The 26,461-nt window shown below is 46.4% G+C and overlaps 1 protein-coding gene across 2 annotated transcripts in view; it reads left to right on the top strand.

Annotated features, from left to right (window-relative positions):
• The window catches only part of ptprn2 (protein tyrosine phosphatase receptor type N2), a 1,093,281-nt gene that overhangs the window by 441,959 nt on the left and 624,861 nt on the right, over positions 1–26,461 (top strand). For both annotated transcript variants that reach the window (XM_085987555.1, XM_085987557.1), the window contains exon 4: positions 10,076–10,184. In XM_085987555.1, coding sequence (XP_085843681.1) covers positions 10,076–10,184 — 109 coding nt within the window. The remainder of the gene's footprint in view (positions 1–10,075; positions 10,185–26,461) is intronic.

Here is a 26,461-nt window from a genome sequence, read left to right as displayed (position 1 = left end):
GGAGGCGGGACAGCTGCTTGTCGTGTCAATATCCCGCCTCTATCCTCGCCTGACCAACCAGAGGGATTTTCCCCTGATTGACCTTGTTAATCCCGCCCTGCGGGCTCAGCAGGCCAATTAGGGAGGAAGTCACTGACAGAGCACGTCAACGTCAGACGTGCTATCTATCAAGACTTCTTGAAAGAAGAAATGTCAGCGTTTGAAAGCTCTGTGAAGCTGTCAAACGCTGATATTCTCTTTACTTTGACGAGTCCTTGTGTTCAGGACTCATCAAACCTTTCAAATGTGTAAATTTCACATGGCTGTTGGTACGGAGTTAGTATGTGAAATTGCCAAGGAGGATGTTGGCTCTCCCGATCCTTATCGCTCACCTTACATACTTACCACTCCACACTTGCACCCATCACTCCCCTCTACACCTTACTTCCAGGTGCCTCCGACCGCCGCAGACCTCCTCCACATCTCCAACCCAGCGGGGTTCTCCGAGGTCAGGAAGCCTTCACTGGTGAAGATAAAATGGCAGTAATCCTTTTTTCTGCCTGTTAACTACCTGTTAGCAGATGGAAGGATGCAACCCAGACAGCCCCTCTGTGACTGTGATATCTGGGATGGAATCATCCACCTGCGGTCCTAGTGACCACAACTCCAATCCCCCTTTCAACATTAGTCCCACACCTTACCTTCCATCTGTTACTGACCATCACAGCTCCCTCTTGGCCACGATGCTGAAATAAAAGCCACCACAAAGCAAACTTTCCAATCCACCTATATACGTCTATTCATCCAACGTGACATCAAGAAATCAACTCATCAACCGTATGCATTCTCTTAGTGACTGTCTTGTTTGTGCCTTTGCCTATCCTAGTGATGTCATACAGTGCTACCCCAGTGGCTGCAGCATGGCTGGTGGAAGGCTGCTGACTTTCAATGGGGGACACTGCAAATGTCCTTGCTGCTTTACCTTGAGGAGTTGATGGCTGGGAGTGTCAAATCAATCTTCTTGTTGTTCATCAATCTCCTCTCCCTCTTCTTGATCACCCACTGACTGGAAGGCTGCATTTCTTGTGTGTGTGAAATGAGGAAGGCACAAGGGTGGAGTTATGGTGAGGAGAGGGTGGGAAAGCATGACCTGCATGCCAGAAGAAGGTTAACGTATGAGGATACCAGCATCTTGTATCCTGTCAGCCCAAGCCGCTGGCCAAGAGCTCAGCCATGCTCCTGGCAAGAATAGTCTGCACTGTCTCCTCCAAGGAGGTGAGGTGAGGCTAGGAATAGGAGATGTGCCTTGTGATTGGTACAGGTTGTTGGTAGGTGAGTGATTGGGGGTGGGGGTCATGCATTGAGCAATGTGAGAGGCTTGTGGTGCAATTGGTAGGAGACAGCTTTTGAAGATGCATTCACTGACCTTGGCCAGCAGTCTGAGATCTTGAAGCTTCTTTAGGCACTGGAGCCAGGTGGTGGGGGGTGACACTGCTGTCAGTGATGGCCTCTGTGATGTACTCCCACATCGTTCTTTCTGGAGGGCCTCCTGGCCCCCTGTGTGTAGAGGGTCTGTCTTGCAGTGTTGACCCCCTGCACAAAGCTGGAGTGCTGCGTGCAAGACCCTGGGTGCCCCTTCCCTGGCTTGCTGAGCCATTTGTGTTAGTGCTGAGGCATTTTTCCCATTTCTTGAGGTTAGGAAGGGAATTCAGCTTTAAGAGTTGAATATTCACATTTGGGACATCATTTAATGTTAAATATTTTTTTAAAGGCTGAAAGAGCTGAAAACTGCATGGTTTCATTCCATTTTAATTTGTATTTCTTAAGTCATAGGCCTAGATTTTCAGTGTGCCATGAGGCGGGCTTTTAGGCAGGTGGGGGGCAAAAATCCTGAATTCGGTGGCCCCGACACCATCCCGCACAAAACCCGCCTCCACGTAAGTTTCAGAGGAGGCAGGTACCCGCCCCGCACTGGGACCCGTCGACCCGAGGCGGGAAGGGATTAGTGCCAATTAACTGCCTGTTAACAGATAGTTAACAGGCAGTTTTTAGCCTAATCCCTATTTTGAGGGGTGTCGTGTGGGATTCCCGACGGCTCCAAACCACGCCAGGTTAGAGCAGGCGGGCCGTCGGGTTGAAGGAGTTGGAGGGGTCGTGATGTCGGTGTTCAGGTGAGTGATGGGTGCATGAGTGCAAAGGTAAGTGTGTTTGGTGTGTCTAAAGTGTGTAAAGAAGTTTAAATTACCTGTACTTACCTTAACAGCCTTTCTTCCTGTAGGCGTCGGGAGTCCATCACTCAGCTGGGCGGGCTCAACAAGGATTGGCCGGATTTCGATGTAGGCGGGACTAAAACCCGAAAGTTGTAGTCCCGCCTCCTTCCTGACAGCTTAATGAAAATCGACCCCATAGAGTTATACAGCACAGAAAGAGGCCCTTTGGCCCATCGTATCCGCGCCGGCCATCAAGCCCTGTCTATTCTAATCCCATTTTCCAGCACTTGGTCTGTAACCTTGTATGCTATGGCGTTTGTACTGGCTGCGCTAGACGTGCTCCTATCTAGCTACCCAGCAAGTTAAACACTCATTCAAAAATAATTCTTCTGAAGCGGTTGCTGTTTTGAAGCTTTACTTGAACAAATTTGTGAAACTGTAAACAAAGACAAAGTATGTTTTGTACATAAACTGAGTACTATACATTCGATATTACATAAGATATAAACATATTTACAACAGTAGAATGGACTAATTGTATAACTAACTAACATTTGGACTAACTTCTATAACTATCAAATATTAACCTTTTATAAACATAGTGTTATCAAAATATTACTCTGACAACATTGCTATTATGCTAAGAACCAAAGATACTCACAGATATTGCGCTTGGCCTAACATATGAAATCAGATTACATTGGATTGTAAATGGAACCTCTCATGGCAGATTCTCCATTACTCAAGTCAGGTTCTTCCTGGCAAAACTGCTTCCTGGGGTCAACAGGAAGAAAGGTAGAAAGGTCAAATGACCTCTCACAGGAAGAAAGGAACAAAGGTCAAATGACCTCTCACAGGAAGAAAGGAACAAAGGTCAAATGACCTCACACAGGAAGAAAGATCAGATGACCTTTCCAGCATACAAACTGTTAACACAATAACCGCCACCAGAGGGTGCTATTGCATGTAAAAATGTCCAGAATGTCACATAATGTCCATCGGTCCAGAACAGCGTTTCAAGTGCTAATCTAAATGCTTCTTGAATGTTGAGGGTTCCTGCCTCTACCACCCTTTCAGGCAGTCAGTTCCAGATTCCAACCACCCTCTGGGTGAAAAAGATTTTCCTCAAACCCCCCCCTGAACCTCCTGCCCTTTACCTTGAAACTATGCCCCCTGGTTATTGACCCCTCTACTAAGGGGAAAAGTTCCTTTCTATCTACCCTATCTATGCCCCTCATAATTTTGTATACCTCAATCAGGTCCCCCCTCAGCCTTCTCTGCTCTAAGGAAAACAACCCCAGCCTGTCCAGTCTCTCTTCATAGCTGAAGCGCTCCAGCCCAGGTAACATCCTGGCAAATCTCCTCTGCACCCTCTCTAATGCAATCACATCCTTCCTATAGTGTGGTGACCAGAACTGCAAACAGTATTCCAGCTGTGGCCTAACTAGCGTTTTGTACAGCTCCATCATAACCTCCCTGCTGTTATATTCTATGCCTCGACTAATGAAGGAAAGTATCCCATATGCCTTTTTAACTACCTTATCTACCTGTCCTGCTGCCTTCAGGGATCTATGTACATGCACACCAAGGTCCCTCTGATCCTCTGTTCTTCCTAGGGTCCTACCATTCATTGTGTATTCTCTTGCCTTGTTAGTCCTCCCAAAATGCATCACCTCACACTTTTCAGGGTTAAATTCCATTTGCCACTGTTCTGCCCATCTAAAATCATCCTGTAGCCCAAGGCTTCCCTCCTTGCTATTTACCACTCCACCAATTTTCATGTCATCTGCGAACTTACTGATCATACCTCCTACATTCATATCTAAATCATTAATGTACACTATAAACAGCAAAGGACCCAGCACCAATCCCTGCAGTACACCACTGGACATAGGCTTCCAGTCACAAAAACAATCTTCGACCATCACCCTCTGCCTCCTGCCACTAAGCCAATTTTGGATCCAATGTGCCAAATTGCCCTGGATCCCATGGGCTCTTACCTTCTTGACCAGTCTCCCATGCGGGACTTTGTCAAAAGCCTTACTGAAGTCCATGTAGACTACATCAACTGCACTACCCTCATCCACACACCTAGTCACCCCCTCAAAAAAATCAATCAAATTGGTTAGATATGATCTCCCCCTGACAAAGCCATGCAGACTATCCTTGATTAATCCTTGCCTCTCCAAATGGAGACTAATTCTGTCCCTCAGAATTTTTTCCAATAATTTCCCTACCAATGATGCTAGGCTCACTGGCCTGTAATTCCCTGGTTTATCCCTACTACCCTTCTTGAATAATGATACTACGTTAGCTGTCCTCCAGTCCTCTGGCACCTCCCCTGTGGCCAGGGAGGTTCTGAAAATTTGTGTCAGAGCCCCTGCAATCTCCTCCCTTGCCTCACACAGCAGCCTGGGATACATCTCGTCTGGGCCTGCGGATTTATCCACTTTTAAGCCCGCTAAAACCGCTAGTACCTCCTCCCTCGCAATACTAATTTGTTCAAGTATATCACAATCCCCCTGCCTGATTTCTATGCCTACATCGTCCTTCTCCATAGTGAACACAGATGTAAAATATTCATTTAAAATCTCACCCACATCTTCCGGCTCTACACACAGATTGCCACTTTGGTCCCTAATGGGCCCTACTCTTTCCCTGGTTATCCTCTTGCCCTTAATATACTTATAAAACACCTTGGGATTTTCCTTTATTTTGCCCGCCAGTGTTTTTTCATGCCCCCTCTTCGCTCTCCTAATTTCTTTTTTAAGTACCCCCCTGCACTTTCTATACTCCTCTAGGGCTTCCACTATTTTTAGTCCTTTGTATCTGCCAAAAGCCTCCCTTTTTTTCCTAATCCATTCTTGTATATCCCTTGACATCCAGGGTTCCCTGGGCTTGTTGGTCCCACCCTTGACCTTTACGGGAACATGTTGGCATTGTACTCTCTATTTCCTTTCTGAAAGACTCCAACTGCTCTGATGTGGATTTTCCTACAAGTAGCTGATCCCAGTCCACTTCGGCCAGATCCTGCCTTATATTAAAATCGTCCTTCCCCCAATTTAGAACCTTTATTTCCAGTCCATCTTTGTCCTTTTCCATGACTACCTTAAATCTCACCGAATTATGGTCACTGTCACCAAAATGCTCTCCTACTGACACTTCTACCACTTGCCCGGCTACATTCCCTAGAATTAGGTCCTGTACATTCCCCTCTCTTGTAGGACTTTCTACATGCTGACTCAAAAAGCTCTCCTGGATGCACTTTAAGAATTCCTCACACTCTGACTATCCCGGTTAATATTGGGGAAGTTGAATTCCCCTACTATTATTACCCTATTATTTCTACACTTTTGAGATTTGCCTACATATCTGTTCCTCTCTCCCCCTGACTGTTTGGGGGCCTATAGTACACTCCCAACAAAGTGCGTGCCCCCTTTTTGTTTTCAAGTTCTACCCATATGGCCTCATTAGAGGAACCTGCTAAGATATCATCCCTCCTTAATGCAGTAATTGACTCCTTGATTAATATTGCGACACCCCCTCCACTTTTACACCCCCCTCTGTCTTGCCTGAAGATTCCATACCCCGGAATATTGAGCTGCCAGTCTTGCCCCTCCCTCAACCATGTCTCTGTGATAGCAACAATATCATACTGCCATATGTTAATCAACACCTTCAATTCATCTGCCTTACTCGTAAGACTCCTAGCATTAAAATAAATGCCACCCAGCCTTGCCATACTCCCTTGTGCCGTTACATATTTGCTCTGCCTTCCAGGCTGACTTGTTTTTTCCTCTATATTTGGCTGTGCATCACCTCCTACTATAGCTCCACTCCGTATCCCCCCCCCCTGCCAAGTTAGTTTACCCCCCCCCCCCTCCCAACAGTACTAGCAAACCTCCCTGCAAGGATGTTGGTCCCATTCTGGTTCAGGTGCAACCCGTCCATATTGTACAGGTCCCACCTTCCCCAGAAGCAGACCCAGTGATCCAGGAAACTAAAGCCCTCCCTCCTGCACCAACTCTTTAGCCACCTATTCATCTGCTCTATCCTCCTATTCCTATACTCACTAGCATGTTGCACCAGGAGTAATCCAGAGATTACAACCTTTGAGGTCCTGCTTTTCAATCTGCTACCTAGCTCCCTTAATTCTTGTTGCAGGACCCCATCCCTCTTTCTACCCATGTCATTGGTACCAATGTGAACCACGACCTCTGACTGTTCACCCTCCCCCTTCAGAATGCCCTGCAGCCATTCAGTGACATCCTTGACTCTGGCACCAGGGAGGTAACATACCATCCTGGAGTCACATCTGCGGCCACAGAAATGGCTCTCTCTTCCCCTTACAATAGAATCCCCTCACTATTGCTCTCCCACTCTTTTTCCTCCCCTCCTGTGCAGCTGAGCCACACGTAGTGCCATGGACTTGGCTCTTGCTGCATTCCCCTGAGAAACCATCTCTCCCATCAGTATCCAAAACAGAAAATCTGTTGGAGAGGGAGATGGACCCAGGGGACTCCTGCACTATCTTCCTAGTTCTTTTACTCTGTCTGGGGGTCACTCATTTCCTGTCTGCCTGTGCACTCTTTACCTGCGGTGTGACCACCTCGTTAAATGTGCTATCCACGAAGATCTCAGCTTTGCAGATGCTCCACAGTGACTCCAGCCGCAGCTCCAGCTCCGAAACGCGGATTTCAAGTAGCTGCAGCTGGAGACACTTCCTGCACACGTGTTTGCCCTGGACACCGAAAGTGTCCCTGACTTCCCACATAGCACAGGAGGAGCACTCCACACTGCCGAGCTGCCCTGCCATGTCCTACCCTTAATTTACTCCCTTTAAATTGAAGAATATTAAATACACTAGGGACTTTACTTCCCTTTAAACACTACTTACTCTAAACTAGAGACCTTACTTTAACGACTGGACTGTAGAAATACTCACCAGGTCCTACTTACCAATCAGCTCCTTCCCTGGTTGTGACGTCACTTTAGCGGTTTCGAAGTTGTTGTTTGACTGCTCAGACTCTTTTCTTGGTGTAAAGTAAGAACCAATTCCTACAGGGTGAAAAGTTAGGATAAACAAAGGCGAACAGGGGAGACCTCACCAAGCTTGCAACACTCAACAAACTTGCAACACTCTGTTTAAACCGTACTCAGTGCAAAATCACACTGCAAAGCCTGTTTTTATAGGCCCTGAAACAAAGGAGCTTGCTGAGCCCTACTACAGGAGAACAAGTTTAATCTAGTTTCCCTAATTAACTGCCTTCAGCTGCTCTGAATTGTAGGCCTTGTCTATCCCTTTATAACCCTGCTTAAAGCTGGGAAATTTAGATTTTAAGCAGTAAACTGTAACAGTAAATGTGAAACAAACGAAAGTTTGATTTTAGCAAACAGTTAAGACCCCCTGACTCACCCAACTCACAGCACTCTGTTTAAACCGCACTCAGTGTGCATGGCCCCTTTAATTCTCAGGCGTCTTCATTGTCCACAATTCCTTGTGAGCTCCACAGCCTCGCTTCCAGTGGCTGTTCGAGGCTCGAACGCCGCATCTGCACACGAACTTCGGGTCGGATGCCTCCAGCAATGCCAACAGGACGGCGTTGCAAGGTCGGCAAGCGCTGCGCCAGCAATCTGCATCCGTTAGCGTTGCGGCCATTTTCAGCGGCCGTTAACGCCAGTTGCTGGTGGCATCGGCAACTTTACTGGCTAACACGAATTTCTCCCCCAAACCTTTTCCGCTGGCGGGGGAGTCTAGGACAAGGGGACGTAATCGTAAAATCATAGCCAGGCCATTCAGAAGAGAAGTTAGGAATCACTTCCTCACACAAAGGGTGGTAGAAGTGTGGCATTGTCTCCCACAAAAAGCAGTAGATGCGTGCTGAATTAATTAATAATTTTAAATCTGAGTTCGATAGATTTTTGCTAGCAAAGGGATATGGAGCCAAGGTGGGTGGATGGAGTTAAGATACAGATCAGCCATCATCTCTCTGAAGGGCGGAACAGGCTCGAGGGGCTGAATGGCCTACTCCTGTCCTTATGTTCCTAAAAGAGAACGAGAAACAAATCCAGTGGCCGTTGTATACGGTCAGTACTGCGCTGATTAGTACCGCGTAACTGGAGCTTGTGGGACCCACCGCGTTAACCTACACGCTCAGATCAGTTGAAATCCGCTGCATAATCCTGAGGCGACCATGTTGACAGACAGTGACAGCAATAGCTACCTCTTTGTTCGAGGCGGTGTGTGAGTTTGTTAATCACTCTGTGAGTCTGGTTTTGAAACTCGTGCCACGGGGTTGCTATCCCACATCTGCAGAAAAACAAGATGTATTTTTCACACGTTTAAAATAATGTTATTGTGATGCACAGCTGTACAGTGTGTTGCAGAATTAATTTTTAGGAGTCACATGAGGCCTCTCCAGGAGGCAGGCTATCAGCGGGCAGACTGAGGTGATGAGCAGTTCCAGGTGTTCTTCCACTTGTGGGTGAAAAGCCAGCCGTGGCTCACTCATCGACGGTAGTGCTCGTTAGTTATGAGGCCCTCCTCAAAGTGATCCTGTAAACTCACCGCTGCTGGCGGGCTTGTCCTCTGTATCATGAGTTTCCAAGACTGATGCTGCACCCATGTTGCAGTGCAGCCACTGGAGGTGTCAGTGACTCTGGCAGCGATGCATTGATATGAACAAAATGGCCCTATGTTGTTTGCAGCACGGAGACTCACCTCAGGAGCTGTCTCCGCATCTGGGTGGCTCTCAGTGGGCCTGTGTTTCCATTGCCAGCCTGTACCCAAATTGGAGAAGGGCTGAGGCCAGAAGTTTAAAGTTCTGACCATGATTGGAAGTACCTGTACAAGTCTTAGGATGTCGGTGGCCGGAACATTTCTCTCTTGAGGACACGCTGGGATCTGCTTTCCAAACTGTTTTTTTTAAATGAGAACTGTTAGTGAGAGCTAACAGATAGTTCAGAGGCAAAGTTTCAATCTCTGAGCCTGACGGGCCAGCGCCAATCCTTGGCCTGTAGTGAGTTAGCTGGTCTACACTAGGGCAGTGCTATGGTTTACTACAATTGGCTGCAGCATGCCATGGATTAGGGGAAGGGACAGAGGATAATCTTGCTCATGGTTGCTACATAGCGATTCTGCGCTGATCTACATTGCCTCCCAGTCCAGCAACACCTTGAATTTAAAATTCTCATCCTTGTGTTCAAATCCCTCCACGGGCTTGCCCCTTCCCATCTCCGATAGCTCCTACAACCCTCCGAGTACTCTGTGTTCCTCCAGTTCTGGCTTCCTGCTCATCCCCGATTTCCTTTGCCCCACCATTGGCAGCCGTCTAGGCCCTAAGCTATAGAATTCCTTCCCTAAACTTCTCTGCCTCTCTTTCCTCCTTCAAGACGCTCCTTAAAACCTACCTCTTTGACCAAGCTTTTGGTCACCTGTCCTAATATCTCCTTACGTGGCTCGGTGTCAAATTTTGTCTGGTAACGCTCCTGTGAAGCGCCTTGGGACGTTTTACTGCGTTAAAGGCGCTATATAAATGCAAGATGTGTGTAGATACGAGGTTAGGACTCTTGGAAACAGCTCTATCAGGTAGTCTACTGGCATTTACTGTCAATGCCTTCGGGGGGAGGAGAGGGAAAACCTTGTTGATAATCATCTGATTGTTAATTCCATTAAATAACTAAATGAATATGTTTAGCACAGCCTGCCTTTTGGTTGTGTGGCAATAGCCTAAAATGCACAAATGCCTGAACTCACACCTGTTAACTTAAAGAAACAGCCCTTTTGAGAAGCAAGTTTAAATTTAGTAAAGTCTTATTCCAACACGAGTGGAGAAAAGGGATGATAATTATATTTTCAGTTCATTTCTGCTTTTTATTCCCGACAGGTTTAATGTGGCATGATGACACTACACAGCAGGTAATTGCGAAAGAACTATCCAGTCTCCATCAGACCCATCACCTGCATCCTGAAGCTGGTTCTTCAGACAGCTTAAGGTGAGAATTGAAGTACTGAATTACTGTAGTCCTGCTGAGAGCCTGTCCTCAGTGGGGTCTCCTGTGAAGACCACTTCAAGGGACAATCGTGATGAAATAAATAGTTATAAAGGCAGCAATTGGGGAAACCGAATAGAGAGATTAACTTAAACTACTTTACACAGATGGTGGTGCATCTACGGAACATGATCTCTTGGCAAGAGGGAACTAGATATATATTTGATAGATGAAAGGTATTGAGAACAAAAGTGTGTATGATATTTTTTGAAAATTGGGACTGAGCAGATGAACTGCAATGATCTTTTCCATCCCTCCATATTCCTATTTAACCTAATCACACACCTACTGAATGTACTTGATAATATTACCAGTGAAACTGCCTGCTTTATCTGAGCACGGATTTGTTAAAGGCAAGTCGTGTTTATAACAAATTCAATAGACCTCTTTGAAGAGGTGACTGATTGATTGGTTAGATAAAGGGAACGAAGCAGATGTAGCGTACATGGATTTTCAGACAGCATTCAGAGAGGTGTCACGTTAAGCCTTGCTAGAAAAAATTCAGGCGTATGGTATAAGAGGAAACGCGGCAGCATGGAGAGAGATTTGGTTGATGAACAGAAAAATAAACAGTTTGGGTAAGTGGGGGCTGCACAGATTGGAGAAGGGTTGGGAGTGGTGTACTCCAGGGGTCAGTGCTAGGTATACTTTTAATTCTCAGTGTACGTAGATGGTTTGGTCTTGGACACGGGGAGCACAATGTCGACATTTGCTGATGACGCAAGAGTAGGAGGTTCAGTAAGGAGGACTGTAAGAGACTTCAGGAATATATAAACAGGCCAGTGGAATGTTTTACTACATTAAAGGTGCTATATCAATGCAAATTGTTGTTGATAAATGGGCAGGCAGGTGGAAGATCCAATTTACAATGGGTAAGTGTGAGGTAATGCATGTTGTGAGGATGTGATGGATTTAGAATTGGCGAATAGGACACCAGAACTGTTGAAAAGGGCTTTTAGGTCCTTAAAAAATGTGTAGGACTCTAATTAGCATGCTTAAATAGTGCCCGCCAATTTCAGGCGGGAGCACTGGATGCCTAAAAGAAGCCCTGATTCAAAATGGCGATGGAAACATTCTGTGCACGAAATGGGCTTGGGAGATCGTGGCTCGGCTTTCAGTCCCTTAGCGCTCATTTTTTGGAGGTAAACCGGGTGTTCCCAATTTGAAAGTTTCCTCCTGTGATTCTATTTTAACATAAGTGCCTGAGGACACATTTGACTGTTTTCTTTTCCCCACTCTCCACGCATTTTAAACATTTCTTGCAGCTTACTAAGCTTGAAAGAAAGCATGGATGGGGCATGGATGCTCTCAAAAGAAAGCATGGATGGGGCATGGATGCTGTCAAAAGAAAGCATGGATGGGGCATGGATGCTCTCCCACAGATCAGCGGGAGTACCAAGACGCTGTTACATGCTAGTGGCAGTGGCACACGCTGTCCTTTCCTTGTGCCTCAACCCCTTGTAGGAACAGTAGAGTAGGTAGAAAAAACACTTAGGGCAGGCACTAGGGGGTTGCACCAGAGTGAACAGTAGTTAATGGCAAGTGTAAAGAGAACTGCAAAATACATTCTTTATCACAATTCTCCCCCACCCCCCTTATCTTAAGATGCTAACTTTTGCAGTTTAGTGCGTCTCTCTGGTATCTCATATCAATGACCATTCCTCTTGTGTTCGTGTAGACAATGCATGCCAGCAAGCTATTTGACCACAAGCTATACACCTAGGGCGGAATCTTACCTGGAAGGCCGAGTTCGAGTCGGGACTGCTGGTTTTCGGGTCCCAGTCCCACCCCCAGCGACGTCTGACGAGCTGATGCTATTTTCCCCTGATTGGCCTTGTTAAGCCCGCCCTGCGGGCTTGCCGGCCAATTAAGGGAAAGCCGGTGTCAGATGACGTCAGTTGATGACGCTTCATCTGCTGGTTTTCTTAAAGGCATATGCACCACACTTGATTGACAGATGATTTAACAGTGTTTGACAGCATTGAAGTGCTGTCAAACACCGACAATCACTGTCCAAAGGTGAGCCCTTGCACCCAGACCCTCCAATTACTCTCTCCTTAGGATAAAACAGATGGTAGCTGTTGTGCATTTTGAATGTTGTATTTGAATTGTCCCACATAGCTTACCATAGTTTTGATGTGCAATGCACTATGGGAAATAGAGTGCATTCAGTTGAAGAGATTCTTCTGGAAGTAAAGATGGCTGTTAACTGAACTCTGTCTCCTGCGTACTCTTTTAATTGTTATACAAGCAAGGTTATACACTCTTGCGATATAACAGTAGCTGCAGCTGAGATTGCAGAAGCCATCTGTCACTTCTCCCGATGAGACGAGCCTACACAAACACTTCACAGCTTGTCACCTGCAGAAACATCTAAACACATTAAAAATTACTTTCATAACTTTTCCTTACCTCTGATACTCACCAGTGTCCCATTGAATCCTTTAAACCACTTCTGCAGCTGTCATATATACACAAAAATTACAGTAGACCCACATCACGCCTCACTTACCCTGGCGGGGTTCCCCGACGTTGGGAAGCCCGCAGCAACAGTCGAAAAATGGGAAAAAGCCTCTTAACTGCCTGTTAACTACTGGTCATCCAGCCCTACAACCCTCCAAGATCTCTGCGTTGTTCCAATTCTGGCCTCTTGTGCATCCCGACTTCTGTCATCCACCATTGGTGGCCGTGCCTTCAGCTGTCTAGGCCCCAAACTCTGGAGTTCCCTCCCTCTCTCTCCTCCTTCAAGTTTTTGGTCACTTACCCTAATGTCTCCTTCCTTGGCTAAGTGTCAATTTTACTCCAATTATGCTCCTGTGAAGCACCTTGGGACGTTTTACCACTTTACGGCACTATATAAAGGCAAGTTTGTTTGTTCTTCCTTTCTCACTCACACACACAGTTTCACTCTGACATATTCTGTTGTATTACTCAGGTAAGGTTTCTTAATTATTCTCGTGCTCTGCTAACTAGGATATAAGGCCTGTAGGGGGCAAAATTGGGCCGAGCCCCCTTTGGGGCGCTAACTTCGCCAGGGCACTACTTTTAGCGCCCCGAAAAAGTTAGCACCCCCACGCCTGAAATTCACTGGTAGCGCCCCAAGTGGGAGGCGGGGCGCTACTGGAAGTGAATATCGCGCCGCTACGTGCAACAGCGCCACACGCTGCGGCACGTCGCGCCGCGGTACTGCAGGCCTTCCTCCCCTCATTAAAGGGGAGGGGCCTAGCGCGTGCGACCAAGGACTCAAGAGAAGTGCCGGGCTCACGGAGCGCAGCCGGCACCCCGCAGGGGGGGCTGCACAGGAGGTCGGGGACGGCAATGGGGGCAGGTGCTGGCAGGCGGTCAGCAACAAAAATGGCCGCACGGCACCTCCCCTTAAATTTGCGCCACCCCGGCCGCAGGTAGGCCCCCCTGACCCTGTCGGACATAGCGTCCGGCGGTAAGTCAGGGGCCGCTACCAAAGATTGCGGCTGGGGTGCTGCACATGGTGATGATGTCATGAATTTCGCGGGAGGCGTTAGCGACGGCGCTAACTGGAAGCACAAATCAACCGAATTTTTCCCCCCTAGTGTCCTATTGCATGCATTCAGGCAAAGGTGTTTTTTAAAATTCGTTCCTGGGGTGTGGGCGTCGCTGGCAATACCAGCACTTATTGCCCATCCCTAATTGCCCTTGAGAAGGTGGTGGTGAGCCGCCGCCTTGAACCGCTGCAGTCCGTGTGGTGAAGATACTCCCACACTGCTGTTAGGGAGGGAGTCCCAGGATTTTGACCCCGCGACGATGAAGGAATAGAGATATATTTCCAAGTCAGGATGGTGTGTGACTTGGAGGGAAACTTGAAGGTGGTGGTGTTCCCATGCACCTGCTGCCCTTGTCCTTCTAGGTGGAAGAGGTCACGGGTTTGGGAGGAGCTGTCGAAGAAACCTTGGCGAGTTGCTGCAGTGCATCTTGTAGATGGTACACACTGCAGCCACGGTGCGCCAGTGGCGGAGGTGGTGGATGGGGTGCCAATCAAGCGGGCTGCTTTGTCCTGGATGGTGTCGAGCTTCTTGCATGTTGTTGGAGCTGCACTCATCCAGGCAAGTGGAGAGCATTCCATCACACTCCTGACCTGTGCCTTGTAGATGATGAAAAGGCTTTGCGGAGTCAGGAGGTGAGACACTCGCCACAGAATACCTAGCCCCTGAGCTGCTTTGTTGCCACAGTATTTATGTGGCTGGTCCAGTTAAGTTTCTGGTCAATGGTGACCCCCCCCCCCCCAGGATGTTGTTGTTGGGGGATTCGGCGATGGTAATGCTGTTGAATGTCAAAGGGAGGTGGTTAGACTCTCGCTTGTTGGAGATCGTCATTGCCTGGCACTTAAGTGGCAGGTAACATTCGCACCACACATCAGCCCAAGCCTGAATGTCATCCAGGTCTTGCTGCATTCGGGCATGGACTGCTTCATTATCTGAGGAGTGTCAAATGGAACTGAACACTGTGCAATCATCAGCGAACATCCCCACTTCTGACCTTATGATGGGGGGAAGGTCATTGATGAAGCAGCTGAAGATGGTTGTGCCTAGGACACTGCCCTGGGGAACCCCTGCAGCGATGTCCTGGGGCTGAGATCATTGACCTCCAACCACCACAAACATCTTCCTTTGTGCTAGGTATGACTCCAGCCAGTGGAGAGTTTTCCCCCTGATTCCCATTGACTTCAATTTTACTAGGGCTCCTTGATGCCACCTTTCGGTCAAATGCTGTCTTGATGTCAAGGGCAGTCACTCTCACCTCACCTCTGGAATTCAGCTCATTTGTCCATGATTGGACCACGGCTGTAATGAGGTCTGATGCTGAATGGTCCTGGTGGAACCCAAACTGAGCATCAGTGAGCAAGTTATTGGTGAGTAAGTCCCGCTTGATAGCACTGTCGACGACACCTTCCATCATTTTGCTGATGATTGAGAGTAGACTGATGGGGCGGTAATTGGCCAGATTGGATTTGTCCTGCTTTTTGTGGACAGGACATACCTGGGCAGTTTTCCACATTGTCGGATAGATGCCAGTGTTGTAGCTGTACTGGAATAGCTTGGCTAGAGGCGCGGCTACTTCTGGAGCACAAGTCTTCAGCACGGCAGCCGGGATGTTGTCAGGGCCCATAGCCTTTGCTGTATCCAGTGCACTCAGCCATTTCATGATATCATGTGGAGTGAATTCAGTTCACTGAACACTGGCTTCTGTAATGGTGGGGACTTCAGGAGGAGGCCGAGATGGATCATCCACTCGGCACTTATGACTGAAATGGTTGCAAATGCTTCAGCCTTGTCTTTTGCACTCATGTGCTGGGCTCCTCTATCATTGAGGATGGGGATATTCATGGAGCCTCCTCCTCCCATCAGTTGTTTAATGGTCCACCACCATTCACGACTGGGTGTGGCAGGACTGCAGAGCTTGGATCTGATCCGTTGATTGTGGGATCGCTTAGCCCTGTCTACAGCATGCTGTTTAGCATGCAAGTAGTCCTGTGTTTCAGCTTCCCCAGGTTGGCACCTCATTTTTAGTTAACGCCTGGTGCTGCTCATGGCTCTTCTGCAGTCCCCACTGTTGGTCCCCTGGTTTGCTGGTAATGGTAGAGTGAGGGATATGCCAGGCCATGAGGTTACAGATTGTGGTGGAATACAATTCTGCTGCTGCTGATGGCCCACAGCGCCTCATGGATGCCCAGTTTTGAGCTGCTAGATCTGTTCTGAATCTATCCCATTTAGTACAGTGGTAGTGCCACACAACATGATGGAGGATGTCCTCAGTGTGAAGACGGGACTTTGTCTCCACAATGACTGTGCGGTAGTCACTGCTACCAATACTGTCACGGACAGATGCATCTGCGACAGGTAGATTGGTGAGGACGAGGTCAAGTAGGTTTTCCCCTCGTGTTGGTTCTCTCACCACCTGTCGCAGTCCCAGACTGGCAGCTATGTCCTTCAGGACTTGGCCAGCTCGGTTAGTAGTGGTGCTACCGAGCCACTCTTGGTGATGGACATTGAAGACTCCCACCCAGAGTACATTCTGTGCCTTTGCTACTCTCAGTGCTTCTTCCAAGTGATGTTCAACATGGCGGAGTACTCATTCATCAGCTGAGGGAGGGCAGTAGGTGGTAATCAGCAGGAGGTTTCCTTGCCCATGCTTGCCCTGAAGCCATGAGATTTCAAGGAGTCTGGAGTCAATTTGAGGACTCTTAGGGCCACTCCCTTCAGTAGTGTCCGTGTGTAGATAAAGACACTGAAGACAGGAGTTGGTTCATAGGTATTTATTAAGCAAGTCTGGGGGGGGGGGTTCTAAAGGATATACACAATACACAGGCTTATATAGCCCAAGTGGCAATTACCGGCATTACGCACACCTGGGGCTCTTAAAGGCACATACACCACAATTCCTCCCCTTCTAGCTAACTAGTACATCATATTTTAAGTAATTATTAATTACATGTTATATGCAAAATAATATACATTGCTGTATTAATTAATTATAAGTTAGTCTCTCAGGAGGCTTCCTGACTCGGTCCGGATAACGCCTCGGGGGTGTAGTAGTTTCTGGTGGTGTAGTAGGTTCTTCTGGCAAGGCTGATTCGGCTTGAATGCCAGTGTCGGGTTTATCGGGTTCCAGTCTCACCGGATCGGAGGTAGATATGGGTATCTCTACTTCATCGTTAGATGTATAGAGTGGTGGTGTAGGTTGTCCCTTTTCGGATGACTTGATGATTTGGTCAGCATGGCGCCTTATTATGCTTTCTCCGATGTCCACGGTATACATCAGTGGTCCTAGTCGTGTGCAGATAGTTCCAGGCTGCCATTTCTCAGTACGGTAGTCCCGGGCCAAAACCGGTTGGCCTATCTGGAAGGCCCTAGTTGGCCTTTCATTCATACCATGAAACTGCCGGTTCTCCACGTCCCTTCAGATGTTGGGCTTGACCAAATCCAGCCGGCATCTTAGGTTTCTATTGTAGAACATCATGGCGGGAGTTTGGTTGGTAACCATATGTGTTGCATTCCTATATGCAAATAAGAAGTTATCCACCTTGTGCTGAAGTGTTATGTCTTCATTACCCATGGCCTTTATGGCCTTCTTGAAGGTCTGGACAAACCTTTCAGCCAATCTATTGGTGGCGGGATGGTATGGGGCGGACGTGTAGTGCTTTACCCCATTGTTCTTTAAGAACTTTCTGAATTCTTCGGACACAAATTGCGGTCCATTATCAGAACATATCTGTTCCGGCAGCCCATTCCTGGCAAATATGGTCCTTAATACTGTGATGGTTTTTTCCGTGGTGGTGGAGGACATCTTTATTACCTCCGGCCACTTGGAGTGTGCATCAACTGCGATTAAGAACATTGAGTCCATAAATGGACCAGCAAAGTCGATGTGCACCCTTTGCCAGGGAGATGAGGGCCACTCCCATGGATGTAGAGGGGCCTGTGGCGGAGCATTTTGGACCTTCTGGCATCCTAGGCAGCTCTTGGTCATGTCTTCGATGTCTCCATCGATACCTGGCCACCATACAAACACCCTAGCTAGGTTCTTCATTTTCACTCCACCCAGATGCCCCTCGTGAAGCTCCTTTAGCACTTTATCCTGGAGTTTGGGTGGAATCACCACTCTGGATCCACACATCAAGGTTCCTCGGCACACTGACAGCTGTTCTCTTCTTTGCGAGAATGCTGGCAACAGTGGTTCGCCATGTGCTGGCCATCCCTTCACTGTTAAATCGTAGACCCGTGAGAGAGTAGGGTCATTTCTTGTCTCCCTTTCAATGGCAGAATTTGTCACCGGTAGACATTCCACTATGGTAGAGTGGAATATCTCTACTGGGTCCACTGTAGGTGCCTCTTCTATCGTTGGCAACGGTAGGCGCGATGAACCGTCAGCATTCCCATGCTGTTTTGACCCTTTGTATTCAATGTTGTATTGGTGTGCCCCTAGAAAAAGGGACCACCTCTGTAGTTTTTGTGCCGTCATAATGGGGACACCTTTTTTAGGGTTGAATATGGAGATGAGGGGTTGATGGTCAGTCAGCAAGGTAAATTTTTGTCCGTGTAGGTAATGGTTGAATTTCTTCACTCCCCATACCAGGCTGAGTGCTTCCCTGTCTATTTGGGCATAGTTACGCTCAGCTGAGTTTAATGAGCGTGACGCAAAAGCTATCGGCCATTCTGAGCCATCAGGGAATTTATGGGATAATACTGCTCCTATGCCGTAAGGGGATGCATCGCACGCCAGTCTGATTGGTAGTGATGGGTTGTAATGAGCCAAAACTTTCTCGGATGTGATTAAGTCTTTACATTTATGGAAGGCACGTTTACAGTCTTTGTTCCATTTCCAAATCACTCCTGTCTGTAGAAGATCATTAAGAGGGTGTAGAATAGTTGATAAGTTCGGTAAAAATTTATGATAGTAATTTATTAATCCCAGGAATGACCTTAATTGTGAAACATTTTCAGGTGCTGGGGCTTTTATAACTGCTTCAATTTCTCAGGTGACTTATGCAACCCTTCCTTATTAATTATGTGACCACAATATGATATCTGATTTTGGAAAAATTCGCACTTGGGGCGATTTGCTCGTAGGCCCCGTTCTTTCAGCCTAGTGAGCACCTGCTCCAAATTGGCAAGGTGCTCGTTGTCGTTTTCTCCTGTTATAAGGATGTCGTCTAGGTAGCATTGAGTCCCTGGAATCCCTTGCAGGACTTGCTCCATAGCTCTTTGCCAGATAGCTGGAGCTGATGCTACTCCAAAAACCAGTCGATTGTACTGGTACAGGCCTTTGTGTGTGTTTATTGTGAGATACTTTTTAGAGGTCTCCTCAACCTCCATCTGTAGATATGCCTGTGCCAAGTCAATTTTTGTGAAACGTTTCCCTCCGGATAGTGAGGCGAAAATATCTTCTATCCTCGGAAGAGGATACTGTACCATGTGAAGGACCGGGTTTACAGTCACTTTAAAGTCCCCACAGATGCGAATTTTTTTCTGTTCCTCAGAGTTATTTTTCAATGCTTTTTTCATGACTGGAACGATGGGTGTTGCCCATTCGCTCCAATCTATTTTGGATAATACACCTGCCTTTTCCAAATTCTTCAGCTCTGCCTCGACTGCCGGACGTATTGCGTATGGCACCGGTCTTGCCTTAAAAAATTTGGGAATTGCTGCATCGTCCACTTTTATTGAGGCGGTGATGCCTTTCAAGGTTCCTAATTTCTCTTGAAACACTTCTTTGGCGTTGGCCAAGATGTCTTTTAATCGTTCAGGTATGATGTCATCATTGTTTTTTTCCTTACTGGTCACCGTCAGTGCCTGAATGGAGTGCCAGTCTAAACGTATCTTCCTTATCCATTCACGTCCCAACAACGGTGGACCACCATCTTGTAGAATGTATAAATACAACTTTTGTATTTCTTTGCCGTTGTATACCACAGGCACACTTATTTTTCCTTTGGGGTAGACTTTCTGCCCCGTATATGTTTTTAAGATAATGGATGTGTCTTTTAGAGGTATATGCGAAAATAGCCTCTCGTAATCTCGTCGATTTATTACGGTTAGAGCTGATCCTGTATCTAGCTCCATTTTAACTGGGGACCCTGCTATTGTGAGGGTAACCCAAATGGTTTGGTAATCCTCTTTGGCAAGTACATTATGTAATTTGAGACAGCTTAGTCTCTTGTTTCCGGAGTCGCTATCGCTATTCTGGTCTTCGGAGCTATTGTCCGTCATCATTTGTACCTTCCTGTACTTTTCTTTATTGATTCTTTGTTTTCTGTCAGTGGATTTATTTTGTCCAGATTGGCATACCCGTGCAATGTGTCCAATCTTACCGCATTGCCTGCATGCTTTGCCCTTGAACCAGCAGTCCCTCTGGTTATGGGTGGATCTGCCGCAGCGATAACATCTTCCGAACTCCTGTGTCATTTCATGGGTGCCGAAGTCCTGTGTCTCTCGTTGTATCTTTGCAGCTCCTTTTGCTGCTGCTTCGTATGATACAGCCATACTGAAAGCTTTGTCCAATGTTAAATCTTTTTCAGAAAGCAGTCTTTTTTGTGTTCCTTCACTTAAGAGACCGCAAACAAATTTGTCTCGAAGATAATCCGATAGTCCTGCTCCGAATTGGCAGTACTTTGATAGCTTTCTTAATTCGGTTAGGTAATCAGCGTTACTTTCATTCTTGTGTTGATTTCTCTTGAAGAACTTGAATCGTTCCGCTATCAGCAGCGGTGTTGGGTTTAAATGCTCCTGCAGGGTATCAACAATTTCTTTAAAATTCTTGTCCTTTGGTTTGGCTGGAGTGATTAAGTTTCGTAACAGCCCGTATGTCTTCGCGCCCATTAAGTTCAGAAGTACTGAAGCTTTTTTTTCATCTGCTATTCCATTTGCAGTGCAATAAACCTCTACTCTTTCCACGTATGTGGTCCAATCTTCTATTTCGCCATCAAAAGCCTCAATATTACCAGATTTAGGCATTTCAAAAAAAGATATGGCGCTTCCCGCGCTTTTTTTTTCTGTAGCAACGATATGGCGCTTCCCGCGCTTTCCCGCCGCTGCTACCGATAACAACGCTGTTTTACTGTGGTTTCCGTTTATTCACTGTTGGAGACTCGTTCCCGACGGAGGTCTAAACGCTGACCTGCTTGCTGCGCCGGCCGTCTCCCGAGTGCACCCTCCCAGTCCGTTATTGCTTGCCTCCGATTTCGCTGCCTGTCTCAGCTGTAGAGCCCGCCGCTGGAGCTCCAGCCTGACGCCCAGGAAGGATTAGCACAGTACCTGCCACCAGCTTGGCCAGCTGGTGAAACCACAGTTTCTTTTACTTCCTTGAGTCTTCTGGACGCTGGAGGAATCGATGTCCTTGCGGTGCTGCCGAATTGCAGGTAAGTCCGTTTCCACTTCGTCGCCACTGTAGTGTCCGTGTGTAGAATAAGACACTGAAGACAGGAGTTGGTTCATAGGTATTTACTAAGCAAGTCTGGGGGGGGGTTCTAAAGGATATACACAATACACAGGCTTATATAGCCCAAGTGGCAATTACCGGCATTACGCACACCTGGGGCTCTTAAAGGCACATACACCACAATTGCTCTTAAAGGCACATACACCACACCTTCCTCCTGACTGTATACCTCTGTGCTGCCATTCCTCTCATGCCGGTGGGACAGGACATACCCAGGGATGGTGATAGATGAATTTGGGACATTGGCTGAAAGGTATGATTCTGTGAGTATGACTATGTCAGGCTGTTGCTTAACTAGTCTGTGGGACAGCTCTCCCAATTTTGGCATAAGTCCCCAGAGTCAGTGAGGAGGACGTTGCAGGGTCGACTGGGCTGGGTGTGCCGTTGCCGTGTCCGAAGCCAATGCCTAGGTCGATGCCGGATGGTCTGTCCGGTTTTATTCTTATTGTTTTTCTTAGCGGTTTTGTACAACTGAGTGGCTTGCTGGGCCATTTCAGAGGGCAGTTAAGAATCAACCGCATTGCTGTGGGTCTGGAGTCACATATAGGCCAGACCAGGTAAAGATGGCCGATTTCCTTCCCTAAAGGATATTAGTGAACCAGATGTTTTTTTTTAATGACAATCCGATAGTTTCACGGTCACCATTACTGATACTAGCTTTTTATTCCAGATTTATTTAAGTAACTGAATTTAAACTCCCCAGCTACCATGGTCACATCTCTGGATCATTAGTCCAGGCCTCTGGATTACTCGTCCAGTAACATGACCACTATGCTAAATTGGTTGATGACACAGAAATCCATCAGTATATGTAATAATTGAAAAGTTGGAAATATTTTTACAGACCAAACATTTACTAATAAAATACAATCACAATTGAAAACACCGAGCATAGAATACTTCCAGATACATGCAATAAACGTAACTGCGGTAATCCCAGTCCACACATCAGCAGTGCCTCAAACAGTCAAAACTTATACAAAGCATTTAACAAAACCTGATTTGTGAACAAAAAGCTGTTTGGCATAAACATGAAAGAAATTATAGCATTAAATATTTTAAAAGAAAATTAAGTCCCAAATGAGGAGCTTGATCAATCTTGATGTTAAGTTTCTTTGGAAACAAGAAGGGAATATAAAATAGTTCCAGTATCAGTTTATTCATTCTCTTTCACATATCATGGGTAATCATCAGAAGCCAGTTCATCCCATGGGTTAAGTCTTTGGATGCCTGTCCCTTTTGGATTCAGCTATCGTCCTATGCGTGACGTCTCCTTCTCAAGCCCTACCTAGTGTCCCCATGCTGCCTCTTGTCAGCTCTTTCTCTTTTATCGCACTACTGTGACTGAGAGGCAAAAAGTTTCTCAACAATTGTTACTTTTTTGTTTCTTCTTGAACACAAATTTTGAAAAAGTTACGAAAATGATTGCTGTGCCACTGAATGCGGTAACTGATCCCCCGCCCCCGTTTTCACCTGATCACAAACACACATTGCGCAAACGTTTACCAGAAACCCTAGGAAAGTGTAAGGAAATATTAACTCAAGAGGCTCATCATTAACGAATCAATGATGATGACAAATCATGATCGTGGTCCAGTGGTTCTCCATGACGAATCATGGAGAAAAATCTATTGTTCTCTGTGGCACAGCACATAGGCAGGCCAAACATTATGCCACTCCTTCTATACAGTATGATCATACTTAATGCAGACGCTGGCCTGTTGTGTTTCTCTTTTCTTCTAGTATATCTTCAGTCCACCTGGCCTTAAGAGCTAGCTGTCCAGAGAAGAAATGGATGGCTTGATCCCAGATTACCGCCAGTGCTGCCTTTAACTGAGCACTAGGAGACACAGGAGCCCACCTGGGTGTGATTGTTCCTTTAACTTTCTGTTCCCTTACACACCCTCCACTTGGTGTTTCCCCACTCAACACCATTAGGATTGGGAACTGATGGGGTAGCGGAGATCAAACTTTTGCCTCTCATTGGGTCGTAATTTGTGACCCCCACGGGTGCATACGAGGTGTGTACGTGCCCGTAGGGGCCGCGCAAGTTCTGGGTTTAGGCATGGGAAGCACATGCGCGAAAGCACGGAACTTGCTATTTGCCCAACTTCCACCCGCTGAATGCCCGTGAAATTCTTATGTCTGGTAAAAGCAGGCCTGCTTACACCAGCATAAGAGTTTTAAAAACCAGAAAAATAAAATGTTATCACTCATTTATACTTTAAAAACCCTGTCCAATAAAGTAAGTTTATTTTTAGTCCCGTTAAAACATATAATTTTTTCAAAAAATTAAATCTTTGTTTAAAATATTGAATTAAATGGCATTTAAATTAATTTTAAATATGTAATTTAAAAAAATTATTTCATGTGTTTGTGTATTTTTTAAGTGATCCCCATTCATACTTACGAGGATTCCGTTTGTACGGAACTCCCATAAGTATGAATGGGGAATCCCTTCTTTTATTGGTTGGGCTGGCCCACGTGATCCTGGGGGCGCTCGCGAACCGCCTGCACTCCTGAGCTACGTGGGCCTCTGCCCATGGGTACCCGGAGAAGCGCAGGAGCGCAAGTCTCCGTACCCGCCGGACCACCAGGTAAATTTGTAGATTCTTTTACAGGTCCGACCGCAAATTTTGGGCCATTGTGTCTCCGAGTATTATTGCTGTGATGCTCAGTGCCATCTGCCCCTCCCCTCCCCGCCCCCCCCCCCCCCCCGCGAACTGTCAACTGAGAATCCCTCCGTGTCGATTGCATCTCTCATAGGTGCAGAATCAGACATGTTTCAGAATATATATTTTTTATTTGCTTATGGGATGTGGGCATCGCTGGCAATGCCAGCATTTATTGCCCATCCCTAGTTGCCATTGAGAAGGTGGTGGTGAGCCATTTTCTTGAACCGCTGCAGTCTGTGTGGTGAAGGTACTCCCACAGTGCTATTAGGTAGGGAGTTCCAGGATTTTGACCCAGCGACTATGAAGGATCGGCGATATACTTCTAAGCCAGGATGATGAGTGACTTGGAGGGGAACTTGGAGGTGGTGGTGTTCCCATGCGTCTGCTGCCCTTGTCCTTCTAGGTGGAAGAGGTCGTAGGTTTGGGAGGTACTGCCGAAGAAGCCTTGGTGAGTTGCTGCAGTGCATCTTGTAGATGGTACACACTGCAGCCACGGAACGCCGGTGGTGGAGGGAGAGAATATGAATATATTCGATTGAGATATAAAAATTAAATCTACAAGCTAACAAACATTCCTGCACCCTGAATAAATGGCATAGAAGACATTTTTGTTCATAAAATACAGCAAGCCTGATGAATGTAGCTATCACAATGCAGTAGTTTATACAAGTAAAGTTTGTTACTGTGATGATACTGGAGTTTTTTTGTGAATAGTGTGGGGGACAATGATGAGGGATGACTGGATCATAAATGAATAGATTAACATAGTGAATATGAGATGTTGAAGGTTTGTTTCGGAAAGGCACTAGTTTTATTTGGATCTCCGACCAATAGAGCAAACTACAGTGCTTCTGTTTTAGACTAAAGGTACAAGAGACCTCCTTTCTAACTTTAAAACCCTTACTTGACGACGGGGAAAACAAACCACTTCCAATTCCACTACTGAAATAATTGTGATGCAGCTTATCGAATGATACCAATGTAATCAGCTCACTGCCCTTTGGAATGGTGAGTTGAGAGTCCGCTCTGAGACTTATCCCTCTGTCCTCTTTAAGAACGTGTTCATTATTTTGCTTAGAAATTCAGGAGAAACTTCTTTAACCGGAGAGTGGTTAAGAAGTAGAACTCACTACCAAAGGAGTAGTTGAGGCAAATAGTGTAGATGCATTTAAGTGGAAGCTAGATAAACACAGGAGGGAGAAAGGAATAGATGATTATACTGATAGGGTTAGATGAAGTAGGGTGGGAGGAGGCTCGTGTGGAGCATAAACGCTGGCACAGACCAGTTGGGCCAAATGGCCTGTTTCTGTGCTATGCATTCTATCTAATTTTATATAAAATACTCTGCTGAGCTGAGCAGCTCTCCTTTTTAAAAAATTGATATTATGAAGGTATACAATGATGATTTAATTATGAAATAATCTGTTAATAAAATGGTTGGCAGAACCATATTATATTTTAAGTTGTGATGCTGGCATTGTCATGAACACTTAAAGGACAATACAGAAACCTGCATTGGGAGAGACCCTCCCAGCATCTATACATCTTTTTAAAAAAATAAACTCTGATCAGATCAAATTCGTCATGCTCAACCTTTTAGAATGACCCATTCCTAATTAAATGCACATGCATCACTCAAAACGCTCAAATCACTAATGTACTTTTGAAAGCTTGAGAAGTGTTTGTAAATCAGTACTCCAGGAGCTGAAATTGATGCTTGTCCGAGGCAGAGATTGTGGATAACTGTGCGGAAGTGTGACTTAAGGTTGGTAAGATGTGGAGGGAGGAATTGTTCTGGCGGTAGCTGTTTGGATAATAAATGTAGTAAAATTGCCTGCACTTACTGTCTAAATGACAACGTATGATTTACAACCTTGTTTTTGCACCTTAATCTAATGCCAGTAGTCGATTAAACCATCCAGTGGAACATTAGATGTGTCGGTGCAGCAAAGGTGCAGTTCTTGCTCAAAAAGTAATTTGCCAACAGCAAATAGGTGTTGAAATACCTGAGCAAAAATTCCCCCACCCCCACCTCAAAGTAAATAACATTTCCAAGACAAAGAAGGTTGCAGAGAACTATAGGCAGTCGCTCAATGAGAGGTGATCCAACCGTGGCTAACTAATGAAGTTGAGGCTAGCATTAGATTGAAAGAAGAAGCTTATAATGTTGCAAAGAATAATAGTAAGCCTGATAATCGGGGGTCAGTACTGTGTGGCGAGGGCAGGTTGGTAGAGGACCTTTGTCTTACAGATGTTTAGTGTAAGGCCCATGCTCCCATATGCTTTGGTGAAGGTGTTGATGATGGTTTGGAGTTCGACCTCCGAGTGTGCGCAGACGCAAGCATCATCTGCATACTGTAATTCGACGACAGAGGATGGGACGACCTTGGATCTGGCCTGGAGGCGACGGAGGTTGAACAGTTTCCCGTTTGTTCTGTAAATTAGCTCCACTCCAGCGGGGAGCTTACTGAGGGTGAGATGGAGCATTGCAGCAAGGAAGATCGAGAAGAGCGTTGGTGCGATGACACAGCCTTGCTTAACCCTGGACCATATGTGAATTGGGTCTGTGGTGGA

Source organism: Somniosus microcephalus, chromosome 5, assembly GCF_052327205.1.
Source record: "Somniosus microcephalus isolate GS21.2 chromosome 5, FLI_Smic_1.0, whole genome shotgun sequence".
Lineage (NCBI taxonomy): Eukaryota > Metazoa > Chordata > Chondrichthyes > Squaliformes > Somniosidae > Somniosus > Somniosus microcephalus.
This window is presented reverse-complemented; position numbering and strand designations above follow the sequence as displayed.